Raw genomic sequence first — 25,315 nt, 5'->3', positions numbered from 1 at the left:
TTCTCATACTATAATTAATATATCAATTATGATGTCACTACCTGTATCATAATGAACTTCATTATGATACAGATTTTCATTAAGATACAGATTTTTAACCAATAGAATCGCGATATAGCATTCGCGATAAAGGTGGTACACGCGCAGTGACCAATGGCGAATCAAATACATACGCTTTGACAGTTCTCAATATGTAAACAAACTGTCAAACTGACAAACTACTTAATTTGTTTGTGTTACAAAATTAATGAATTTGAATATATTTTTTGTTGTGAATGATCACAGAAAAAATAGTGTATACAACTTGCATTTAATTATCATTATGAAGCTCGTACTCTATACGAAACTCGCCGCATACGGCTCGTTTCGTATCCCTCATACTCGCTTCATAATGACCATCATTAAATGCTCGTTGCATAATATACTAATTTTCTATTCTCATACTATAATATATCAATTATGACGTCACTACCTGTATCATAATGAACTTCATTATGATACAGATTTTCATTAAGATGTTTCACCCCATCTCGAGGGTGAAAAAATATATGTCCAAGATAAGTCCTGAAATGAATAAACTAACTAATTTTAAGCAACAAGTGAATATGTTCATTTTTCAATAAAATAACCACGTTTTTAGACGTTTTTTTGCAAATAACTCAAAACGTAAGCATTTTGTCGAAAAAAATATTCTTAGCAAAACTATAGCCTCTAAAAAATTGAAAAAAACGGTGTATATATTAGGTCTCTATACCTAGCAAAAACAGAGTTATAGCTAATGAAAAATAGGTGCACATTCGAAAAATTCAAATAGAATAATTCAATGTGAAATATCCAAATAATGAAGCATTTTTGGGGAAAACACATTACAACACTTTAAAGTTTTTAAAAAAAGCTTTATTTCTGTTTTTATAAAAAAATTTCTAACATCAAATGTAAGCAAGTTACGCTCAAAATAAAGTTAGTCCCCTTTGTTTTGGCAAAAAAAATCAGGAAGATCACCTCCCAATTAGTAACTTAAATGAAATTAATCGTTACCGCTTTACAAGTTACTTTACTTATGTTGTGTTTATATGATCTGTCAGTTACATCGATTCAAAGTGCTTATTTTTGAAAAAATTTGGTGTTAAAGTAAAATTTTTAAAAATTTTAATTTTGAAAAAAAAATGCTTTTTTTCAATATAACTTAAAAATTGTTAGAGATACCAAGAATCTTAAACAATAAAAAAAGTCGGATTTAATTTTCTGAATATTTTGAATTTTTTTATTTTTCTGTAAGACAAAAATTGGTTAAGATTCGGTGTTTCTAAATTTGCATACACTCGTGATAAGTGACTCGTTCAAGCCCTTTTAACTACAGCTCTTTCAAAAATAAGGACTTTAAACCGATGAAACTTACAGATCATATGAACAATATATACGCGAGTAAAAAACTTGTGAAGTGGTAAAAATTAAGTTCATTTGAAATGCTAATTAGGGGGTGATTTTCCCGATTTCTTACTAAAAAAAAGGGACCAACTTTATTTTGAGCGTAACTTGTTTACTTTTGATGCTAAAAAATTTTATGAAACAACAAAAATAAGTATTTTTTAAACACTTTAAAAAACTTAAAATGAGTTTTCCCCACAAAAGTGCTTCGTTTTTTGTTTATCGCACGTTAAAATATTCGATTTGTAATTGGACGAATATCAACCCATTTTTCATTAGCTATAACTCTGCTTTTACTAGGTATAGTGGCCTAATATATACACCATGTTTTTCACTTTTTTACGTGCTATATCTTTGATAAGAATTTTTTTTCGACCAAATACTTACTTTTTGAGTTATTTGCGAAAAACCGTCTGAAAACGTGGTTATTTTGTAGAAAAATTAACATATTCACTCGCAAATAACTCGAAAAGTATTAACTTGGTGAAAAAACTTGCTTAGAATTTTATCAATTTTATCAGTAATTTTATCAATTTTCTGACTTATTTCGAACATATATTTTTCACCCCCAAAAGGGGGTGAAACTTACCCCTAGGGTAAAAGCAAACATCGGCACAATATCAATTTTTTTATTTTCGACTTGTTAGCTATGTGTATGCCAAATTTCATGTCAATCCAAGCGGTTCTTTAAAATTTAGAGGTTTTTCAATATTTTACCTTCAAAGAACGTACTAAGTGGCAATGCAACCCATTCTCATAAGCAATGTTGCCGATGTAATCGTTTCCTTCAGTCGCCTACATGTAATCGAAATATAAACGTATTGTAAGTGATAAATAAGGTTGAGGTAGCGATGATCATTTTTAGCTTACTGTAAAGAGATGAAAGTGGCTATCTATACAGGACAAAAGTCCCTTTTTGAGATAATGACTGGTATAAACAGATTCTATAATGACTGGTATAAACAGATTTATACAAATATTACGTGACAAAAAAGTAAGAATTGGTTAGTACTAATTGGTTACAGGATGTAAACGGGTATTACGAATAGCGTATTACCAAAAAATTCTTGAACCAGTATTTGTTAAGTATTACAATAGCTTAAACCTACTCACAGGAAAGTAAAACAATTAATTTGCATTGTTAAATTTGTTTAAATATAACTGCACCATAGAATACAAAATTCAATGCAACTACTATAATGTAAATCATTTTCTAACACAGCGTGATGTTAAGAACCAGATATCTTGATGGGCCTTGAAAATAAAGAGGTAGATTTTCAAAAGGTAACTGTGACAGCTGCTAGGCTATGTCACAATAGATAAAATAAATAAATAAACACAAGATCTAAAGATTAATATTAAATTATATTCTAAATATATTTTGTTGTATCAATAATATAAAATTGAATACCAATGGTGTCATATTCCTTTTGAAAATTATTATACTGCTATGTAGCCCGACCAAAGAACACAAAACTTTACGAAAACCTCAAAAAAAAAAAAGGAATAATGAAAATTTGTGGCTACGTACTTAGTACTTGAAAGTATCTATTATTATACAGGGTGTCCCAAAAGTAGCCGAACAGTCGAATATTTCGCGAAATAAACATCGGATCGAAATACTGAAAAATACGTGTTCAATATTTTTCAAAAATCTATCGAAGGACACCAAACACGTCTCCCCTGGAGATGGGGTGGGGGTAACTTTAAAATCTTAAATGGAAACCCCCAGCTTTTATTGCAGATTTGGATTTCTTATGTAAAAGTAAGCAACATTTTTTATTCGAGACATTTTTTCGAATTGTGGATAGATGGCGTTATAATCGGAAAAAACGATTTATCGGGATAACATAGGTAAATTATAGAAACGGTGTAATATCTCGAGAAATGCACTTCCAAATGAAAACCCAAAAAACATGTGTTTAATATTTTTAACCAAACATGGTCCTCCAGCCTACCCCCTGGACGTGGCTTTAAAATCTTAAATAGGAACCCCCATTTTTTATTACAGATTTGGATTCCTCATGAAAAAATAAGTAACATTTATTCGAAACATTTTTTAGAATTGTTGATAGGTGATGTTCTATCATGTGATGATAATATTGTTGATATAGGTGATGTTGATCTATCAACAATTCTAAAAAATGTTTCGAATAAATGTTACTTATTCTTTCATGAGGAATCCAAAACTGCAATAAAAAATTAGGGTTCCTATTTAAAATTTTACCCCCACCCCACCTCCAGGGTGTAGAGTGGGTGGTCGTGTTTGGTGTCATTCGATAGGTTTTTGAAAAATATTAAACACGTGTTTTTTGTTTTTTTCATTTGGAAGTGGAAGTGTATTTCTCGAGATATTAGACCGTTTCTATTATTTACTTAGGTATCACGTCAAATCGTTTTTTGCGATTATAGCGCCATCTACCCACAATTCGAAAAAATGTCTTGAATAAAAGTTGCTTACTTTTACGTGAGGAATCAAAATCTGCAATAAAAACTGGGAGTTTTCATTTAAGATTTTAAAGTTACCCCCCACCCCACCTCCAGACGGTGGAGTGTGGGGTCGTGTTTGGTGTCACGCGATAGATTTTTGAAAATTATTGAACACGTATTTTTCAGTTTTTCGATCCGATGTTCATTTCGCGAAATATTCAACTGTTTCGTTACTTTTGGGACACCCTATATAAGAAAAAGTTTACACTTCTACATCCCCTCCATTTTACAAAAATTGGAAAACACCCCCTTCTCGGGGGTGAAAAAATATACATTCAAATACAAAATAAGTCTGTAATTGGATAAAATGACTAATAATTCTGAGCAACTTTTGTTCTACAGAGTTTTTTTAATAAGTCAATACTTTTCGAGTTATTTGCGAGTGAATATGTTCATTTTTATATAAAAAATAAGCAACAACATTTTTGTTTATATTAATAGTATTTTGTATTTTGACAACGGCACCCGATTTGGGCGTCATAACGTTAATAAAAATCATTTTTTAATAATATTATGGCTTATTTCCCATTCTAAATAGTTAAAATTGTAAAAATGCCACAAGAAAATAGCTTCAGAACAACATGAATATGTTCATTTTTAACAAAAAAAAAACATGTTTTTGGACGGTTTTCAAAAATAACTAAAAAGTAAATATTTTATCGAAAAAAATATTCTTAGCAAAAATATAGCTTATAAAAATGTGAAAAAAATAGTGTATGTATGAAGTCTGTAGACCTAGTAAAAGCAGAGTTGTAGCTAATGAAAAGCAGGTTCTTATTCCTCACAGTTCAAATCGAATTTCAACGTGAAATAACCAAAAAAACGGAACACTTTTCGGGAAAAATTCATTACACCTTTTTAAAGTGTTTAAAAAAAATGTTAATTTTTGTTTCTTAAAAAAACTTCTAACATTAAAAGTAAGTAAGTTACGCTCAAAATATTGTTGGTCCCTTTTTTTTTGATAAAAAGAATCGCGAAAATCACTCTCTAATTAGCATCCCAAATAAAATTAATCGTTAGCGCTTCACAAGTTACTTTACTTATGTATTGTTTATACCTATTAGTTTCATTGGTTCAAAGTGATAATTTTTGAAAAAATTTGGTTTTAAAGTAATTCTTTTTAATTTTGAAAAAAAAATTCCTTTTTTTTCAAAATAACTTAAAAAATTGTTTTTTGTTTTCCTGTTAGACAAAAATTGTTTATGCTATGGCTGTTAAAAATTTGCATACACTCGTGATTAGTGACTCGTTCAAGCCGTTTTAACTACAGCCTTTTCAAAAATAAGCATTTTTGAACCGAAGACACTTAGGTACAGCTCGTATAAAGAATACATAAGCAAAGTAACTTGTGAAGCGGTAACGATTAATTTTATTTGGGATGCTAATTAGGGGGTGACTTTCGCGATTCTTTTTACCAAAAAATAAAAGGGACCAACAATATTTTTAGCGTAACTCACTTACTTTTATTGTTAGAAGTTTAAAAAAAACAAAAGTATACCTTTTTTTAACCACTTTAAACAAGTTTTAATGAGTTTTCCCCGAAAAGTTTTCCGTTTTTTGGTTATTTTACGTTGAAATATTCGATTCAAATTTGACGAATAAGAACCTACTCTTCATTAGCTACAACTCTGCTGGGTCTACAGACTTCACACATACACCATTTTTTCACTTTTTCTAAGCTATATTTTTGCCAAGAATATTTTTTTCTATAAAATACTTATTTTTTGAGTTATTTGCGAAAAACCGTCCACAAACATTTTTTTGTTAAAAATGAACATATTCACTCGCAAATAACTCAAAAAGTATTGACTAGTGAGAAAACTATATCGAACAAAATGCTTAGAATTAGTAATTTTATCTAATTCGGGACTGATTTTGAATGTATATTTTTTCACCCCCGAGAAGGGGATATTTCCTAATTTTTGTAAAATTAAGGGGATAAAAGAATGTAGAATTGTAAACTTTTTCTTACATACTAATAGACAATTTCAACTAGCTATTCCCAAATTTTCATCCTTCCTTTATTTTTTTGGTCAGATTATATTCTTTGATCAGAAATGTATTAATTATTTTCCGACAGTATATACCGTGAATCCAATGAGCCTCCTCTCACCTTAAGACGGCAATCTCTTCTACTTTCATATACTGCATCAACATCCGCAAATCCCTTTAATCCTGTCCATTCTCTAATTACCACATCCAATACCTCTTCTTTCACTAACAATGTTTAACATGTTATCATAAAACCTATACCTCAATTAATTACTCCACTACTTAAAAATATTGACCTCCGGTTGACTAGTTCATTTCCTATTCCTTCTCTTCACCCCTGGACTAAACATCTTCCTTCAATAGACATCTCCCTCACCATCTTTAACAAACATGAATCACTCAACAGTCTTGTAAGGAAAGCATTTTTAGAAATTATACAAATAAATCATATGATTTAATTCTGTTTACCGATGCTTCTAAAACTACCACTGGTGTTGGCTGTGCTGTCACCACTAAACATGAACTTGTAAGATCTTCTCGGCTACCTTCAACATGTAGCGTTTACACAGGTGAACTATATAGTATTCTGTTGGCATTTCAATGCATCTCCCATCAAAACAGATATGTTGCCATTTGTACGGATTCCTTGTCATCTATCCATTCAATCAATACAATTTTTACTGACCATCCATTGGTTCAAAACATTCATGACATCTTCCAAAATCTCTCTGCTCAAGATGTAACAGTCTCTCTCATAAGGCTACCTTCTCATGCTGGAATTACTGGTAATGAAACAGCAGATCATTTTGCCAAAGAAGCTACAAACCTCAATACCGGAATAACTACAATTCAACTAGCTAGCGATCTCAAACTCGTTTTCAAAAAGTCAGTAAATGATGCCTGGCAAAACTTATGGCAACAGAGTAAAACAACTCTACACGAACTCCAACCATATATTGGTCATTTCTCCTTGGACTTTCTAACTAGAAGAGAAGCATCGATTATTAGAAGACTCCGAATTAACCACACCAAACTTACCCATGGTTTCTTGATGTCCTCAGAAACTCGTCTAACTTGCCTCCATTGCAATGTTTTCCTGACTGTGAAACACGTCCTCACCGAATGTAACTCTTTCACCAACCTGTATACATCACTTAATATGAAACCTACTGTTAAAGAAATGCTCAACAGCCCTACAGAGAGCATGAAAACTATATCGTTTTTAAAAATCACTCAGCTATACAAGAAGATTTAATACCATAGTCATTAGTAGTTAAAGTTATATAATTATTATGTTTTCGTTATTTAATTATGTATTTAATGTTAGTGTTCTTGTACCAATGGCCATAGTTGTCGAGGTACTTTATGTAAATAAAAAAAAAATATTTTCAACTGCAGAAAATAGCTCAATCAATATAACGTAGTCATGACTTTGAAGGTAAAAAATGTATACTGTTGCTGACTGATAAAGGATTCTTGTAAATGTATATGTAAATGCTGGGCATCCGACGCCCTGAAGGGCACGGAGGATTCTGAGAAAGAAGATGTAAATACTTTGAGATGTAAATATTTCTGTTATTACATTGTGTATGTGTTTACAATTAAAACGGTCATTACTAATTTTTCCAGATAAAAACAACCATTTCTGTTTAAAAGTACAGCAATCTGTCTTTAGAAAATAATCATAAAATTAACTGCCCCACAATAATAAAATAAGACTTCAAACATTCTTATTTACTTAGATACTTGCCGTACAGCATCAGTGTCGTATACATTTTTAGTATCAACCTCAAAATATTAATTATTGTCCAAAATATTCATGTTTTTAAGTTAATATTTTTTAATTTTGTGCTCGTATTTTGCAATTAAACTCATCTATAATATAGCACAGACAGTTATAATTTTCGTTTTTTAATTTTTAGCATCATTATCTACATACATACTTATTTTCATTTATTTTTTCTGTTTTGCGGATTATGTGCTTATGTGTTATTTCAAAATCTGAAACATGATCTAATCTTCTGAATATTTGCAATTGGAAATCGCACAATCGAATAAAAATCACAAATACCAATAAACAATATTTCTTTCATTTATGTTTCTATTTTAATTATACTTAAGGCTAAATCTGTAAGAACATCTTCGCTAGTTTTAGAAGCTACAGTTTCCCGCAGTTTTAGAAACACCACTTTTAGTTAGCAAGTGCGCCAATGAAAAACAAATTTGGGCGTTATTGGCAATTAAGCGTTGCAGAATGTGCGCACATAAGTGTTTGTGACACATGGCTTCTTTCTTCTTTAGAAAGTTAAAAGGGTTTGTGTTGAGGAAAGTGTTTACAAACAGTTACGTTTTTTCAAATAAAATGATTTTACAACCATAAGAACCATCTGAAGTCAATAATTCTATACTTAATTATAACGATCGTGCTAAACAAACTAAGAACAGCACCGGTTTAAAAATATTTCACACAGTATGTACAGTTGAGTCCGCGAGTCTTTACCCGTGCGTCATCATTTAAAGCATACGAAATAAGTCGGAAATCTATTTCACGCAACAACTGACAGAAAGTGGCTACTGTTCCGATTACGGGTTTTATTATAAGATTTGACGTTATCAAATATATATAGAATGTGAAATGTAAGTTTTGCTTCAAAATTTTTGTGCAGAATTACAGCTACATTTGAAGTAGCTTAATAAATTCTTTTATTATTATTGATTAATAAATAAATAAACAATTTATAAAAAAATTAATAACATATTTTATTTTTGTTATTTTATTCACTTTGACGGAAATCTAAACACATTCATTTCTTTACTGTGTGAAGGACGTTAGCTTTTAGACTGAGCCGCTATAGGTGAAATTTCTTAATCATTTTTGGCACGATGGGACCCTATAACTTAAATAGTAGAACCTAAAAGAAAACGTTTGAACACTGTGCCGTCACTTTTCAGTGGCACATGCGTCGACAGTGGCGCATCAAACTTTCCACTTATGGACGGGATAAATAAATTAAAAGTTAACAGAACTTACTAACAGAATTAATTATTTTTAATTTTTTTAAGTTCTATGTGATTAATACATAGGATTCATCGTGATTTTAACCCACCACCCCTTCCCCCTGCCCCCACCATCAAAAACTTCATTTTTCGTTTTTATTTTTTTTTGGTGGGATGCAATCAATTTTAAAATTTCAAAAAATTCACACGCATAGTTGAGGCTTTTATAAAACATGCCTATTTTTTATAGACCCATAGGTAGAGTGTACATAACCTCAAAAAATTAAAAGAATTTTTTTTTTCAAAAAAGCGTATAACTTTTTTTGAGGAATAGCTGCCGGTCTAATTTTTGCTTAATCTTGTGTGTTTTATCAAACAGTATATTCTAAATTTTTTCAGATTTTTCCGTAAGTCTCCCCACCTTCAAAAATCCGAAAAACTGTTTTTTGGGGGGTTTTGGGGGATTTTCCCTATTTTATAGACTTCATAATATATCAAATCAATTTTGTGTTTATAGGTTATATGTAACTTGAAGTAACTGAGTTCTTTAGAATATTTAAAAATCAGAAAAACACGTTCAAACCCCCCAAAACCCCCTTAAAAAACAGTTTTTTGGATTTTTGAAGGTGACCAACGTTACAGAAAAATCTGAAAAAAATTAGAAGTATAGTGTTTGATAAAATACACAAGACTAAGAAAAAATTAGATCTGCAGCTATCTCCAAAAAAAAGTTATATACTTTTTTTCAAAAAAAAAAATTAATTTTTTTGAGGTTATGTACACTCAACCTAGAGCTCTATAAAAAATAGACGTATTTTATAAAACCATTAACTATGCGTGTAAATTTTTTGAAATTTTAAAATTGATTGCACCTCACCAAAAAAAAAAAAAATCTAAAAATAAAGTTTTTGATGGTGGGGGCAGGGAGAAGGGGGTGGTGGGTTAAAATTACGATGAATCTTATGTCTTAATCACATAAAACTTAAAAAAAATGAAAAAAATTAAATTCTGGTAATTAGGGAGGGTATTTTTTAATTTATGTATCCCGTCCATAAGTGGAAAGTTTGATGCGCCACCGTAGACGCATGTGCCACTGAAAAGTGACGGCATAGTGTTCAAACGTTTTCTTTTAGGTTCTACTATTTAAGTTATAGGGTCCCGTCGTGCCTAAAATGATTAAGAATTTTCACCTATAGCAGCTCTTAGTCTATTTGTGTTTTAATAGTCCAGAAAGCCACTGCGTATCCGCTAGGGAAAATATTCTAATTCGTATTTTTTGCACAATCTTACTCAAAAAGGACTCCTTTTAACAAATTTGCATGTTGCCAGGACCAAAAGGTGGTCACAAATTTTTTAAACGTTTTTTTTTGTTTTTTTCCTAAAATTATTTTTCTTGCATGGAAAAAAGTTTTTTTAGGTTTTTTGGATCATTCCAAACAGAAAAGGTCTTTAGTGACTTTTCTCTAAAAATGATAGTTTTTGACATATAAGCGAATAAAAATTGAAAAATTGCGAAATCGGCCATTTTTTGTCCTCAAAAACTATGTGAAAAACTGAAAATTTGAATGTTGCCAAGGTAGGTAGATATTCTTTAAACATCGATTGATGAAATCCCTAAGAGTTTTTTGCAATACAATATTCAAAACTTCTTTGTTTTTTAATTGCTAATCAAGCGTGCGCGACACTATTTTCCACGGACAGTATGGTGCAAATAAAAGGAATAAATTCGTTATTTCGTAAACCGGTGACTTTAAGGAAGAATCCCGAAACAGGTCGATTTTTATTTTTAAGTTATGATATTGTGGCATATATGATATACTAGTGACGTCATCCATCTGGACGTGATGACGTAATCGATGATTTTTTTTAAATGAGAATAGGGGTCGTGTGCTAGCTCATTTGAAAGGTTCTTTAATTCTCTATTCAGTAATAAAAACATTTACATAATTATTTACACAGGGTGTCCAAAAAAATTTTATTAAATTAAATTATTTGACAAAAAAAAGAAGTAGAAGGACACCCTGTATAAATAATTATGTAAATGTTTACATTACTGAATAGAGAATTGAAGAACCTTTCAAATGAGCTACCACACGATCCCTATTCTCATTTAAAAAAATCATCGATTACGTCATCACGCCCAGACGGATGACGTCACTAGTATACCATATATGCCACAATATCATAACTTAAAAATAAAAATCGACCTGTTTCGGGATTTTTCCTTAAAGTCGCCGGTTTACGAAATAACGAATTTATTCCTTTCATTTGCACCATACTGTCGGTGGAAAATAGTGTCGAGCACGCTTGAGTTTTGAATATTGTATTGCAAAAAACTCTTCGGGATTTCATCAACAGATGTTTAAAGAATATTGCATTCAATTAAAAAATTTAAATTTTTTAAAAAAAGTTTAGATTGCATAATTATTATGCAAAAATTAGTAAGTCAATTTTAATGAAATTTGGTGTACGGTTTTAGCACATTACAAAAATTTTCTAAGCGAATTAGGAAGGTTCCAAGTGTAACCTTGATGGAAAATCATTGAGTAAGGACAGGCTTGTTTTGCCCCTTTATTTTATATTTATTGCTATTTTGAAGCAAGGGTGATAAATTAAGACATTTTTAACCAATCGCATCTGATATAAAATTTAATTATCTTTGTTTTATTCCTATAGGACTTTGTTCTAAAATGAATAGTTTTTAAGTTATAAGTAAAAAAAGTAGATAAAAAACGAAATTTTTTGAAATTTTTAAATATTTTATTTTTTTTTATTAATGTTCCGGGCATATTTGAGAAGGAACATAAATCAATTATTATTAACGAAGTTATCACCTAACTTTATCTGCAAAAATCTGAATGCCACCTCTCACATCCACCTAAAAACAGATCCTTACTGGTCTAATTGGAGAATCCAAAAATTCCACTAAAATAGCAATTCCGCCAGTGGCGTAGAATTTTGGAAGAATCAACCATTCACTTTCCCCCGTCGTAGACCTCTGGTAGTAGCCAGAAACGTTTGTTTAACATAATTTAATATGGTTTACAGTACCTACACTTGCTGTTAAGTATGACAAGGATATGTCAAATGGTTTTAAAGTACTGGGTACAAATAGTTTTTAAATTTTTAGATAAAACACCATGTAACGCAGTAAGGAGCAACATTTTTTAAATGCTTTAGGTTAATCATTCGTATTTTGTGCTAGTTTCTCCAGTTACTATATGGACAATTATTCTTAATGAGACACCTTGTATAGCGAATATTCTGTTTAATCGGTATCGCAATTTTCTTTTTAAAAAATAAAAAAAATAATTCTATCCATCCTATCAAAAAACAAGCCTACTCACCTTCCTACTGGAATAGCAAAATAAAAGATTGCTAACATTTTGGACCGAACATCTCCAACGAAGTAATCACTAATTATCGTCGGTGCTATTGTTGAATAGCTGGCCTCTCCTATGCCCACCAATGCACGGAACCAAACGAACCAATAGAAGTTCTATAAAAGAAAATTTAACTTGTAGTTCCAACTTAATTATTGTTTAAAAATTTCTATTTTTTCGGGAAAATGATGTTAATATACCGGGTGTCCACTTAAATTTTCCCCCATTTTAACTGCCTATAACTTCTAAACGGCTTAAGATAGAAAAATGCGGTTTTCGCTGAAATGTTTTATTTTAGTAAAAGTTTTGTCTGAATGTATTGAATTTTTTATATCACTTTCAAATACGAAAAAAAAAAATGGCGGAATTTTGGAAAAAAACGTTGTTGACTTTTTTTTAATGGAACACCCATTATATTTTTTTGTAAATTGAAAGAAAAGTCATTCACCTATTCAGCGATATAAAGTTTTTCAAAATCGGTTGTCAAATCAATGAGTAATTAATTTTTAAAATGAGCGGTGCAACGTGGATATCACATACCTAAATAACATAACTAAGCAAAATGGTGATCAGTTAAGGGTGATCAGTTAAGGGTAGCGAGCGGCCATATCTCATAAGATATTGGTCGTATAGAATTGAGAAAAAAAAATCATGATAAAAGTCGCCAAGAGAAATTGCTGGAAATTATTTTCGAGTTTGTCAAACGTCCGCTAGAGGGCGTAACAACCAACACATAGTAGAAAAATGCGATTTTCATAGAATTTTGTCTAATGAAAGTTTATCGATGATATCATTTTCATATTAACAGACCATTTCCCTACATTTTTTGTCTAAAACGTTTTGTTCTATCTATCAAAATAAAGCGGTGGGAGAAGTTCAATTGTTTTTTTAAACAAACCAAGATTTCTTCCGTTTCTTTTGACCGATTTTAGCAAACTTAGGCTCATATAAAAGAGCATAATTTGCACTACAAAACGCTTATTTGGTTTTTAATTTTTGACGTTTGCTGTCGCCGCTAGATGGCGTTAACTGAAATGGTAGCAAATTTTTGAGCTTTTTTCAAAAAAAAACAAATGTAATGATATATTAATTTTTATATATTTTAAAAGAGGATAAATTTCTCTATAATTTAATGAAAATAATTTATTATCTACCTTTTTTTGAACCGTTGATATTGACCAAAATATAATTTTATTACATTAAAAAATGTCACGCCACTGTTTTTTATCAAAATAAAAATCAGTTTCATAATCTCTTATGAGTTGCTAACAAAAAGAACCTCTTGACTTTTTTTCGTTAGACAAACGGTTTTGGATTGAAAAAATAAGATATGTTTACATGGGGCGCCCATATCTCGAAACATACTAATTTACATATTTGGAAAAAAATCTTAATAAAACTGTCCAACAACAGCAAGAGCAGTAACACTAAAAACAAGAACACAGAACTTTAAAATAAACGTTAAAACTAAATTAATAATTTTGTCGTAAATGTTCAAAATGTTGTCTGTTATTTTGAATGCACTGGTCCAATCTCTTCTGGGTGAGTTGACAGCTGCCCTCAATTTCCGCTCTTGGTATAATATTTATCGCGTTTTGAATTCGGACTATCATGTCTTCTCGAGTAGTTGGTCGAGTTTTATACACTAAATCCTTTATTCGGCCCCATAGATAAAAATCAAGGCAGGTTAAATCAGGGGACCGTGGTGGCCAGAAAAATAGGCATGCCTCTACCAATCCAACGGTTAGGAAAATGCCTGTTCATAAAATCTTGCACATTTCGAGAATAATGTGCCGGGCATCCGTCTTGTTGAAACCACATGTTTCTTCTTACTTCTAAAGGCACGTTTTCTAAGAGTCCTGGTAAATCGTTCAATAAAAAGTTCAAATACATGTCACCGGTTAGATTGCCATTAAATATGTGCGGACCGATAATAGTACCATTAATAACACCGCACCAGACGTTAACGCTCCATCGACCCTGCTGATAATCTTCACGTAACCAGTGTGGATTAGTGTCCGACCAGTAATGCATGTTATGCAGATTTACCTTGCCATTACTGCTAAACGATGCTTCATCTGTCCATAATATTTGTGACAAAATAAGACGGTTTTCCCTAATGAAGTCTCTAAGCCAGTAGCTGTAATCGAGCCTACGTTCAAAGTCAGTCTCTTTTAAGGATTGATGAATCACGACGTGATACGGATGCATTTTAAAATCCATTAATATTTTTTGCACTGAGCCATAGGATATTCCTAAATATCTGGAGATCTCTCTTATGCTTAAATGGGGGTCTGCATGAATATAAGCCAACACATTTATAATGTTATCTTCTCTTCTTACTCTACGATTTCTTCTCAAAGTTGGAGTTGGTTGCACTTGGCCATGTTGCCTTAAACGTAAGGCTAAACGACGAAAAACCATTCTCGAATGCCGTCTACGGAGGGGATGACGCAGTGCATACTGCCTAGAAGCAATCGCCGCATTTTCAAAACATTGAAAATAAATTCTCAACATATCAAAGGCTTCTTCATTCGTAAAAGGCATGATTTGTTGTAAAAATACTTTTTACATAACATTAAATTAGATGTCAATGGCAGGAACTGTCAAAATAAATATCAGCGTGATTGACAATTTGGTGTTTTCTTTCATTTTATTTTCAGTTTCGTAGATCATGGCCTGCTTCGCTTAAATGCGATGTTAGTTAAGTTTGATTTTTAATTTAATTTATGAAATAATAATAATTATTATTAATAAATTATGAACTAATGCATTCTCTCGCTAATTAAATAATTATTAATGATAAAAATAATAGGTAATAATTTTATTATTGTGAGATGTAATATTTAAAAATAATTTTGAACCTTATAATTATCAGTATGTAAACCTATTTTATTTTTTCAATCCAAAACCGTTTGTCTAACGAAAAAAAGTCAAGAGGTTCTTTTTGTTAGCAACTAATAAGAGATTACAAAACTGATTTTTATTTTGATAAAAAACAGTGGCGTGCCATTTTTTAATGTAATAAAATTATATTTTGGTCAATAACAACGGTTCAAAAAAAGGTAGATAATAAATTATTTTCATTAAATTATAGAGAAATTTATCCTCTTTTAAAATATATAAAAATTAATATATCATTACATTTGTTTTTTTTGAAAAAAACTCAAAAATTTGCTACCATTTCAGTTAACGCCATCTAGCGGCGACAGAAAACGTCAAAAATTAAAAACCAAATAAGAGTTTTGTAGTGCAAATTATGCTCTTTCATATGAGCCTAAGTTTTCTAAAATCGGTCAAAAGAAACGGAAGAAATCTTGGTTTGTTTAAAAAAACAATTGAACTTCCCCCACCGCTTTATTTTGATAGATAGAACAAAACGTTTTAGACAAAAAATGTAGGGAAATGGTCTGTTAATATGAAAATGATATCATCGATAAACTTTCATTGGACAAAATTCTATAAAAATCCCATTTTTCTACTTTGTGTTGGTTGTTACGCCCTCTAGCGGACGTTTGATAAACTCGAAAATAATTTCCAGCAATTTCTCTTGGCGACTTTTACCATGATTTTTTTTTTCTCAATTCTATACGACCAATATCTTATGAGATATGGCCGCTCGCTACCCTTAACTGATCACCCGGTATGTGATTTCCACATTGCATCTCTCATTTTAAAAATTATTTGCTCAGTTATTTGACAACCGATTTTAAAAAATTTTAAATCGCTGGATAAGTAAATGACCGTTTTTTCAAGCTACAAAAAAATATACTGGGTATTTCAATAAAAAAAAAGTCAACAACGTTTTTTATTTCAAAAATCCGCCATTTTTTATTTAAAAGCGATATAAAAAATGGTCATTTACATAAAAACTTGAAAAAACTGTCATTTACCTATCCAACGATATAATTTTTTTTAAAATCGGCTGTCAAATAACTGAGCAATTAATTTTTAAAATGAGAGATAGTATGGTATAGTTAGACCCAAGCCCAGACATCCAAAGTGAAAGTTATCCTTCAACACCAAATTGTTCTATATGGTCCACACAATGTCCAGAAAAAAGTCACACCATTTTGAGCGTTGGGTTTGGGGGGGAGAGGGGGGAGAAATCTGCAAATTCGTAGTTTTTTACGTTTTTCGTCAATATTTCTAAAACTAAGCGGTTTAGCATGCACAACCCTCTACACAAAATTGTTCTACATTAAATTTGAAATAAAAAAGGCCCGATGCATAATCCTTCTAAAATGAACGGTTCCAAAGTTACGGCGGTAGTATAGTATAATTGGTCAAAAAAAAAGGCCTAACCCAGACATCCAAAGTAAAAGTTTTCCTTAACACCAAATTGTTCTATATGGTCCACATATTGTTCAGTAAAAAGCTACACCATTTTGAGCGTCCGGTTTGGGGGGGGGGGGGAAATGGGGGAGAAGTCGGTAAATTAGTAGTTTTTTTACGTTATTCGTCAATATTTCTAAAACCATGCTTTAGGGTAAGGAATGTTCTATAGAAAAATGTTCTACATAAAATTTAAAACAAAAAAGGTTCGATACATAATTGTTATAAAATCAACGGTTCCAGAGTTACGGAGAGTGAAAAGTGGAGGTTTTCGATACTTTTTATAATTACCGATTTCTCCCCCCCCCCCCCCCAAACCCGACGCTCAAAATGGTGTGACTTTTTTCTGAACATTATGTGGACCATATAGAACAATTTGGTGTTGGAGGATAACTTTCACTTTGGATGTTTGGGTTTTTGGTATAGTTATATCATAAATATTGCCCAAAAAATATAAAAAGTATCGAAAACCTCGACTTTTCACCCTCCGTAACTCTGGAACCGTTGATTTTATAACAATTATGTATAGAACATTTTTTGTTTTAAATTTCATATAGAACATTTTTGTATATAACATTGTTTACGCTAAAGTATAATTTTAGAAATATTGACGAAAAACGTAAAAAAAAACTACTAATTTACCGGCTTCTCTCCCATCTCCCTCCCAAACCGGACGCTCAAAATGGTGTAACTTTTTACTGAACAATATGTGGACCATATAGAACATTTTGGTGTTTGAGGAAAACTTTTACTTTGGATGTTTGAGTTAGGCCTTTTTTTGGACCAGTTATGAAAAAAAAGTAAAAAAAGTAAATAGTGATATTTGTAGATAATTTTAAGTACTTTAATTTCTGTTAACAGACCATTTACTAAAAGTTAATAGTTTTCGAGATTTGAGGAAAAAAGCTGAAATTTTTCGATATTTTCGCGATTTTTTCAATGTTCCGGCAAGAAATTTTGTCCGCAAACCTCATATTCGGATTCAGCAGCCCAAAATCCATATATAATGAAAGAAATCAGAACTACCCCAAAACTTTCCCACTAAGGAGCTCGTAGAGTACAAATTGACTGAACCATTGACTCCGTCCTTGGAATCATCCAGTGCCTCTTTAAATAGAAATTCGGAATAAATATTGAGTAGCAGGGGTGACAAAACACATCCTTGTATAACTCCCCTCCTAATTTCTACTTCTGCGGACATGGACAATAGAACGAACACTTCGAATAACCATGTACTTGTTTATGGACCCTCGGCTCGTTCGGAAGAAAATACTTTTGTCAGTACGCACTTTAAGGTTACACAGTTCTAGAAAGAAAAAAGCGTACTTACCGTCATAAATGACCCACACAGGGTCGTTACACTCCACATAAACACACCAAATGCCATAATATACCTTCTGTTATATCTATCTCCAAGGTAACCAAATAGCGGAGCAAAAAGCATATAACTAAGAATAAATGCTGTTTGTAAAAATCCACCAGCTTTATTGTCAATGTTATAATAATGTTGTACTTTTTCCAGAACTCCTGTAACAAAAAAAAATCAAAATCAGTTGTTACATTACTGAGCCATTCATTTTGTTTTTATTTTGATCACTTTGTTATATTATGAAAAACAAAAACAGATACAGAAGAATTAAAAACGTATCAATTGTAACGTATCAAATTTTTGACAACCAATATTCAAAAAAAATGTTTCCAAATTTTTTAAGTAATTACATTCTTCCATAAATTTCTTGTGTCATACCAACATCAATAATTCTTCAGAGAGCAAGGAATTCTAAATAACTTGGTTGGAAGAAGCAGGGTGTTCAGTATCAGTGGCCACTGTTCGCCGAAATGTATACATGATGCGGTTCAAATCTAGCAGGCTTGATGAAAAGTCAAAATTGGCCCCACAAATGCACAAAAAACTTTTTTGCTCGGGTCAATACTGGACTATTGTGATTGACAGTTGTAGTTTTCCTTTAGTGATAACATAACACTTCAAATTATACATAAGGCTCAATGTGCCCGAATGCGTCAAGGGGAAAAATAAGGAGAAGAGGTGTAATAAAAACAATTAAACCTCCCACCTCACTAACGATATAATAAGTGGCAAAGAAATGTGAAGTTTATGTGTGGTAGAAGAAACCCTGCAACAATACCAGTATACAAAAATACTGCTAAAATACTAATATATACTTTATATAAAAGATACTTGCAAACAAGATTGGTTCCACCAATGAACGAATGGTTTGGTAATGGTCGCAAGGTCTTTATGAAGTATCGTGCATCTTGCCATATGGCTAAAAGCATTATAGTATGGTATAACTAGATCCAAACCCAGACATCCAAAGTGAAAGTTATCCTCCAACACCAAATTGTTCACCACCATATAGGTCCACATAATGTTCAGAAAAAAGTCACACTATTTTGAGAGTCGGGATTGGGGGGAGAGGGGGGAGAAATCGGTAAATTCATAGTTTTTTAAGTTTTTCGTCAATATTTCTAAAACTATGCGGTTTAGCATGAACAACCTTCTATACAAAAATGTTCTACATTAAATTTGAAACAAAAAAGGCCCTATGCATAATTCTTCTAAAATGAACGGTTCCAAAGTTAAGTAGGTGGTATACGTTCTGAGCTTCGCTGGTGTCGCTCCTAGGGGATTAGTAATGCAACTTTCACCGGTAATTTTTAAATTTATTATTTAATTGTTATCGCTTAATATTTACAACGCAAAAAACTAATTAAATTGTAATCGATTTTTTTAAGATTTTGCTAATCATTTTGACGTTCTATTGATGAAATATTAATTTCTTACTTCGGATACTTTCACAATTATCGTGTAGATGGCACTAAGATTAATAGATTAATTTATCATTAAAACGTAAGTATATTTAAGGTAAAAATATATACCATAGCTTTGACCAACTAATATTTTTTATAATTAATGTTTTTATTTTTAATTTTAAATTAATCACTTTGACATTTATGTCAAATTTCCAGTAAACGTTTACAGACTTGTCACTACTGGCGCTCGCGAATTTTTAAATATCCCCTCTACGTACGAGCTCACAGCGTATAGTATAATTGGTCCAAAAAAGGCCTAACCCAGACATTAAAAGTAAAAGTTTTCCTCCAACACCAAATTGTTCATATGTCTATATGGTCCAGATATTGTTCAGTAAAAAGTTACACCATTTTGAGCGTCCGGTTTGGGGGGGGGGGGGGGGGGATGGGGGAGAAGTCGGTAAATTAGTAGTTTTTTATGTTTTTCGTCAATATTTCTAAAAATATGCTTTTGCGTAAACAATGTTCTATACAAAAATGTTCTACATCAAATTTAAAACAAAAACGGCCCTATACATAATTGTCATAAAATCAACGATTCCAGAGTTACGGAGGGTGAAAAGTGGAGGTTTTTGATACTTTTTATATTTTTTGGGCAATTTATAATATTTTTACTGATTGAAAGAAATTTTATTTAACAGGATTTGCTATTTCAGTGGCCGATGGTATGTTAGTGATAAGCCCTTGAAGAAACGTCAACCTCTCCACCCAAAATCATCAACTGCCCAAAAAATATAAAAAGTATCGAAAACCTCCACATTTCACCCTCCGTAACTCTGGAACCGTTGATTTTATAACAATTATGGATAGGACCATTTTTGTTTTAAATTTTATGTAGAACGTTTTTGTATAGAACATTGTTTACGCTTAAACATAGTTTTAGAAATATTGACGAAAAACGTAAAGAAACTACTAATTTACCGACTTCTCTCCCATCTCCCCCCCCCCCAAACCGGACGCTCAAAATGGTGTAACGTTTACTGAACAATATGTGGACCATATAGAACAATTTGGTGTTGGAGGAAAACTTTTACTTTGGATGTCTGGGTTAGGCCTTTTTTTGGACCAATTATACTATACTACCTCCGTAACTTTGGAACCCTTTATTTTAGAAGGTTTATGTATCGGGTCTTTTTTATTTCAAATTTAATGTAGAACATTTTTGTATAAAAGGTTGTTCATGCTAAAACTCATAGTTTTAGAAATATTGACGAAAAACGTAAAAAACTACGAATCTGCCGACTTCTTCCCCCACTCCCCCCCAAACCCGACGGTCAAAAAGGTGTGACTTTTTTCTGAACATTATATGGACCATACAGAACAATTTGGGGTTGGAGGATAACTTTCACTTTAGATGTCTGGGTTATGTAATTTTTTGAATCAAATCTATCACACTATTAGAAGTTTTTTGATAGGCCAAGAAATGTTTCTATTATCATGGTCCAGCAACTCACCAGACATGAACTCCATCATCGAAAATCTGGGAGTATCTAAAAAGGAAATTGGCAGAGGAAGTAATAATAAACACAGTTTGATTAATAGAGAGAAAAATGTTTTATTAGAAACATAATGACTAGCAAAGTTTTTTAAGCATGTATTAACAATCAGAATTACACAACATTATAGTTAATTTGATAACAAGTACAAAAACTTATAAAACTATAAAGTTGTACACTATATGGCCTTATGAGGTACATCACCCAGCGGTTTCACCTCAGTTTCAGCAAAGATCGATGGGCCACAATCTTCGCAATCTTCTGTTGTTTAGTAGCTGCAGTAGTGGTAATATTAAGTGGTTGGGGTGGCCTTCCAATTTCTCATAGTGTCTGTTGGCTCTATCTCGAATCACAGTGCTGACTAACGGGATGTTTAGATCTCTATGAAGTGTTTGGTTGGAAATGTAGGTACCACGGGGCATTTGCGGTGGTGTTTAGAATTTTTGATTGGGTTCTTTGGATTATTTGTGTATTTGATTTGCTCGCACAACTCCATAGTTTGATTCCGTACGTCCATATAGGTCTGATGACTGTTTTATAAATGAGCCGTTTGTTCTCAATCGAGAGTCGAGATAGTCGACCTATAAGCCAATTAATTTCTTTCACTCTCAACTAAATTTGTTTCTTCTTCTTTAAAATGTGTTATTTCCAGTTTAATTTAGCATCAAGAGGACGCCCCAGGTATTTGACGATATTCTGTTGTTGACTTGATTAAGGCTAATATTTGGGCATTGGTCTTTCCTTAGTGCAAAAGTTGACTTAGTTTCGTTAGCTTTTATCATCCATTTCTTTAACCACTGTTCGATTTGGTCTAGGTGTTCTTGAAATTTTAATACTGCAGCTGTTGGATCTATTTTTATCTGAATCTATTTTCTTGTGGTATGTTAAATTTAGTATTGTGTTTATGGTATTGAGCCACAATTGTTGGTGTAATGATAATTACATTTTTTAAAGGATCTGATGATTTTCTTTTAAATTTTCTGAGGACATTTCCGTAGTGGAAATCGAAACGTTCAACAATAGTTCATTTAAGAAATGCAATTTTCATTACACCAACAATTGTGGATTAATCCAATAAACACAATACTAAACATAAATATTAGCAAGATGTAAAGATAGCATGTCTAGGAGAGTCGATGACTTAACAAAATATTAATAGTATTGTCGTAAAATTATGCGATAGTTTCAATTTTTTGTTCAATAAATATACAAAAAGGTTAATCCTATCGTTTATGTAATCCTCATATTAAGCTAATATATTTATAATTCTAGTTAATTATGAAACACAGAAAACCAGAATTTGTTAAGTGAGTCTAATAATTAAAAGGGACTAGGTACTACCATTATTGTATATTGTTAAAAAATTAATTATTCTGAAACTGAAAGGTTCCAATTATTCTATTTCCCGAGAGACCACGCGGAACAATAAATCAAACCATATGCTGGTACTTAAAGATATGAAAAAGGCTATCAAAACACCCTGTATTATTCTAACAACGTCTGTATACAGCGACAAGAGGGATATAACATTATTTTTCAAACAAAACGAAGACACTTGAAAAACAAATGCAGCCACTTCAGTATCATATCGTAGGCGAAATTTATGCAATCAAAGGAAGAGACATTTAACGGCCTCTTTATTTTATTAACTGATTTTTATACAACGGTTTTTAAATCTCAGACATACTAGGCGTGATTGCATCTTAAATTCATCTTTTAATTGGTTAAATTAGTTACCTGGGTTGGTTAAATTAACACAAAATTTGTTGAGTGGACTATGTAGGCTTGACGCTTAAAGGAAAGTAAGTTGTCAGAATATAGACAACAGGAAGGAGATTGGTTTTGATTATTTCGCACATGTAAAATATTCCAAGTATTAATTTGAATAAAATATGCGATCATTGCAAAATTGTGCAAGTATTAACCTTTTCGTTCACCGTGTCCTCAATTGAGGACAACCTATTCTATAAGTTTTTGTATGCATCTCAATTTGTTTTTACCCTTGTAAAACATGGTCCCCGATTATGGACATCATATTCCATCCAATGGGTACTTGTGCTGCCATCTAACGGCATTTGAACAAAATATTTAATTTGGTGAAATAGAAGTCTCTATAGTTACTTATGGCTGGTGTATACAGCGCCAATTCATTTGAGTTTTTTTTAACATAAACATAACGTGAACATTTGGTATTGACTGTGGCGCATGGTGTTCATAAATAGTAGAATATATTAAACACAGGGCCGTATTTACAGGGGGGCTTGAGGGGCTATAGCCCGAAGCGGCAGATTTTAAAAGGCGGCAATTTTTAGCACGAACTTTTTGGCGGCGACGGCGATCTCAAAAAATTGCGAATTTTAAAGATTTACTAACATTTATTTCCCTCCTTTAATAGGTACATCGTCTGTCCCGTCCGCGGCAAAATTCGAGTTTAAAAGATGAATCATGAATGTCTATGCAATGCGTATCGCGTATGGGTGTTGCCACTAGCGCTTCTGTCACTGCCAGGCAAATCAAAACTAAACTGAACCTAAACCTGAACAGTCCCACTTCACACTCACAGGAGGTATTGTGTGTTTTTGTTTTTACTGTTGTTGTGTTCTGTACCAGTGCAGTGTAACCTTGTGAAAAGTAAAGGTTCAGAATATATTTTATTAGATTAGAACGTTCAATATTAAGAAGGTAAGTCCAAAATTAATTTACTTTTTCACTGTCTTACCTGACTTGTGTAAGCATACATGACATCACACAAGTGTACAACTCACTAACCGAATATGTGTCAGGAATACGTAATGATTTTGACATATACGAAAACTCAGCTCTGGTTAATTCTGTGGTGTGTGAGTATGAAGACACCTCCAAAAGAAGGAAGAAAATGAAACTCCAAGCTGGAGAGTCCCGAGAAAATGAAGTAGTTCTCAGTGGTAGAACAAAGTTCAAAAATGACACTTATCTTGTCATTCTTGACAGGCTTCTGACAGAGATGACGAAGCGAAAGGAAATATACGACGAGCTCTCTGCACGGTTTGAGCTTCTTTCTTCAGGGGTTGGCTGGGAACGTGGACAAATCACTATAAGTGCCAAAAAGCTCTGCAACGAATACACTAAAGATCTCCCAGATTTTGAAACATTTGCTAACGAATGTGTCCACTTTTTTGGTTTTGTCAAAAGTGTTGACAAAGAGTCACCAAAAACATTTGTTGAGCTTCTGCAGTTGGTCTACAACACGGGGTTACAAGAGTTGTACCCATACATGGACATCGCACTCAGGCTCTTTCTCACTACACCAGCGTCAAACTGCTCTGCAGAGAGATCGTTTTCCGTGCTGAAAAGAATTAACAATTACCTCCGATCATCACAGACACACGAACGCCTCAATGAGATGGCAGTATTGACGATCGAAAGAGAAATTACGAAGTCACTTAACTTCGACAATGTGATTGACTCGTTTGCCCAATGTAAATCACGGAGGAAGAATCTGTAATTTAATAAAACAGTTTTCAACCAAATGAATTGTTTAATTTAATATTAAAATGTATAGGTACTTTGTTGTTTTGTAAGTAATTAGTAGCTATAGTGAATCTCATAGCTATGCTATGAGATTCACTAAAATTATGCATTATCTGTTTCTGTTGTACATGCTCATATACCTAAAGTTATTACTTTAATTAAATTATGAATTAGCAAAATAACGTATTTTTTATTAAGTATATCATACCCTACATTACATTATGAATCAAAATAAATAGGTAGATTCAATATTGGTAGGTCCAATTCCTCCGGGATGGAGAGAGTATAATTTTGCATTATTTAGCGTTTTCTATGTTTACGTTAAAAAGGCGGCAAAATCAAGATAGCCCGTAGGCGGCAAAATCGTAAATCCGGCCCTGATTAAACAATAAACAACTATTGTTAATAGCGGATGTGCTTAAAAATGGCTACAACGGATTTTCTGAAACGTGTGTACTCGTTTGTGGACGTTGTGAGTTAACGGAAAAATGATTTTTTAGGTAAATTGCCTGGTTGTAAGGGCAAATCACGAATGGCATGCGACAAATACAATGTTCAACTCATAAGTAAAGAAAAAGAAATGTTTTGTAAGATAGCATACATTAATTATTGAACAAAATATTTTAGTTTTTGTTTATTTCTCAGTATGTTAAAAAAAATATTTAATATTTTTACTCCATTGGCTCACGATGTCCTCGAATGAGGGCATCTTGTGGTGACTAAACTGTGCATTTTGCAAACGTAAAATTAGTATTAAAAATTCGAAAAAAATCATTCTTGCTATGTTGCAAATTTCAGATTTTTATCTTAAAATAAATTTAAATCGTAAACGAAAGGCTTAAACTGTTA

At 32.1% G+C, this 25,315-nt stretch overlaps 1 protein-coding gene across 3 annotated transcripts in view; it reads right to left on the bottom strand.

Moving 5' to 3' along the window:
- The window catches only part of LOC114338316 (protein spinster), a 417,225-nt gene that overhangs the window by 56,059 nt on the left and 335,851 nt on the right, over positions 1-25,315 (bottom strand). For all 3 annotated transcript variants that reach the window (XM_050650386.1, XM_050650387.1, XM_050650388.1), the window contains exons 3-4: positions 17,956-18,152; positions 12,255-12,406 (exon numbers count right to left, since the gene is read on the bottom strand). In XM_050650386.1, the coding sequence (XP_050506343.1) occupies positions 12,255-12,406; positions 17,956-18,152 (349 nt within the window). The remainder of the gene's footprint in view (positions 1-12,254; positions 12,407-17,955; positions 18,153-25,315) is intronic.

This window comes from Diabrotica virgifera, chromosome 5 (assembly GCF_917563875.1).
Source record: "Diabrotica virgifera virgifera chromosome 5, PGI_DIABVI_V3a".
Taxonomy (NCBI): Eukaryota; Metazoa; Arthropoda; class Insecta; order Coleoptera; family Chrysomelidae; genus Diabrotica; species Diabrotica virgifera.
This window is presented reverse-complemented; position numbering and strand designations above follow the sequence as displayed.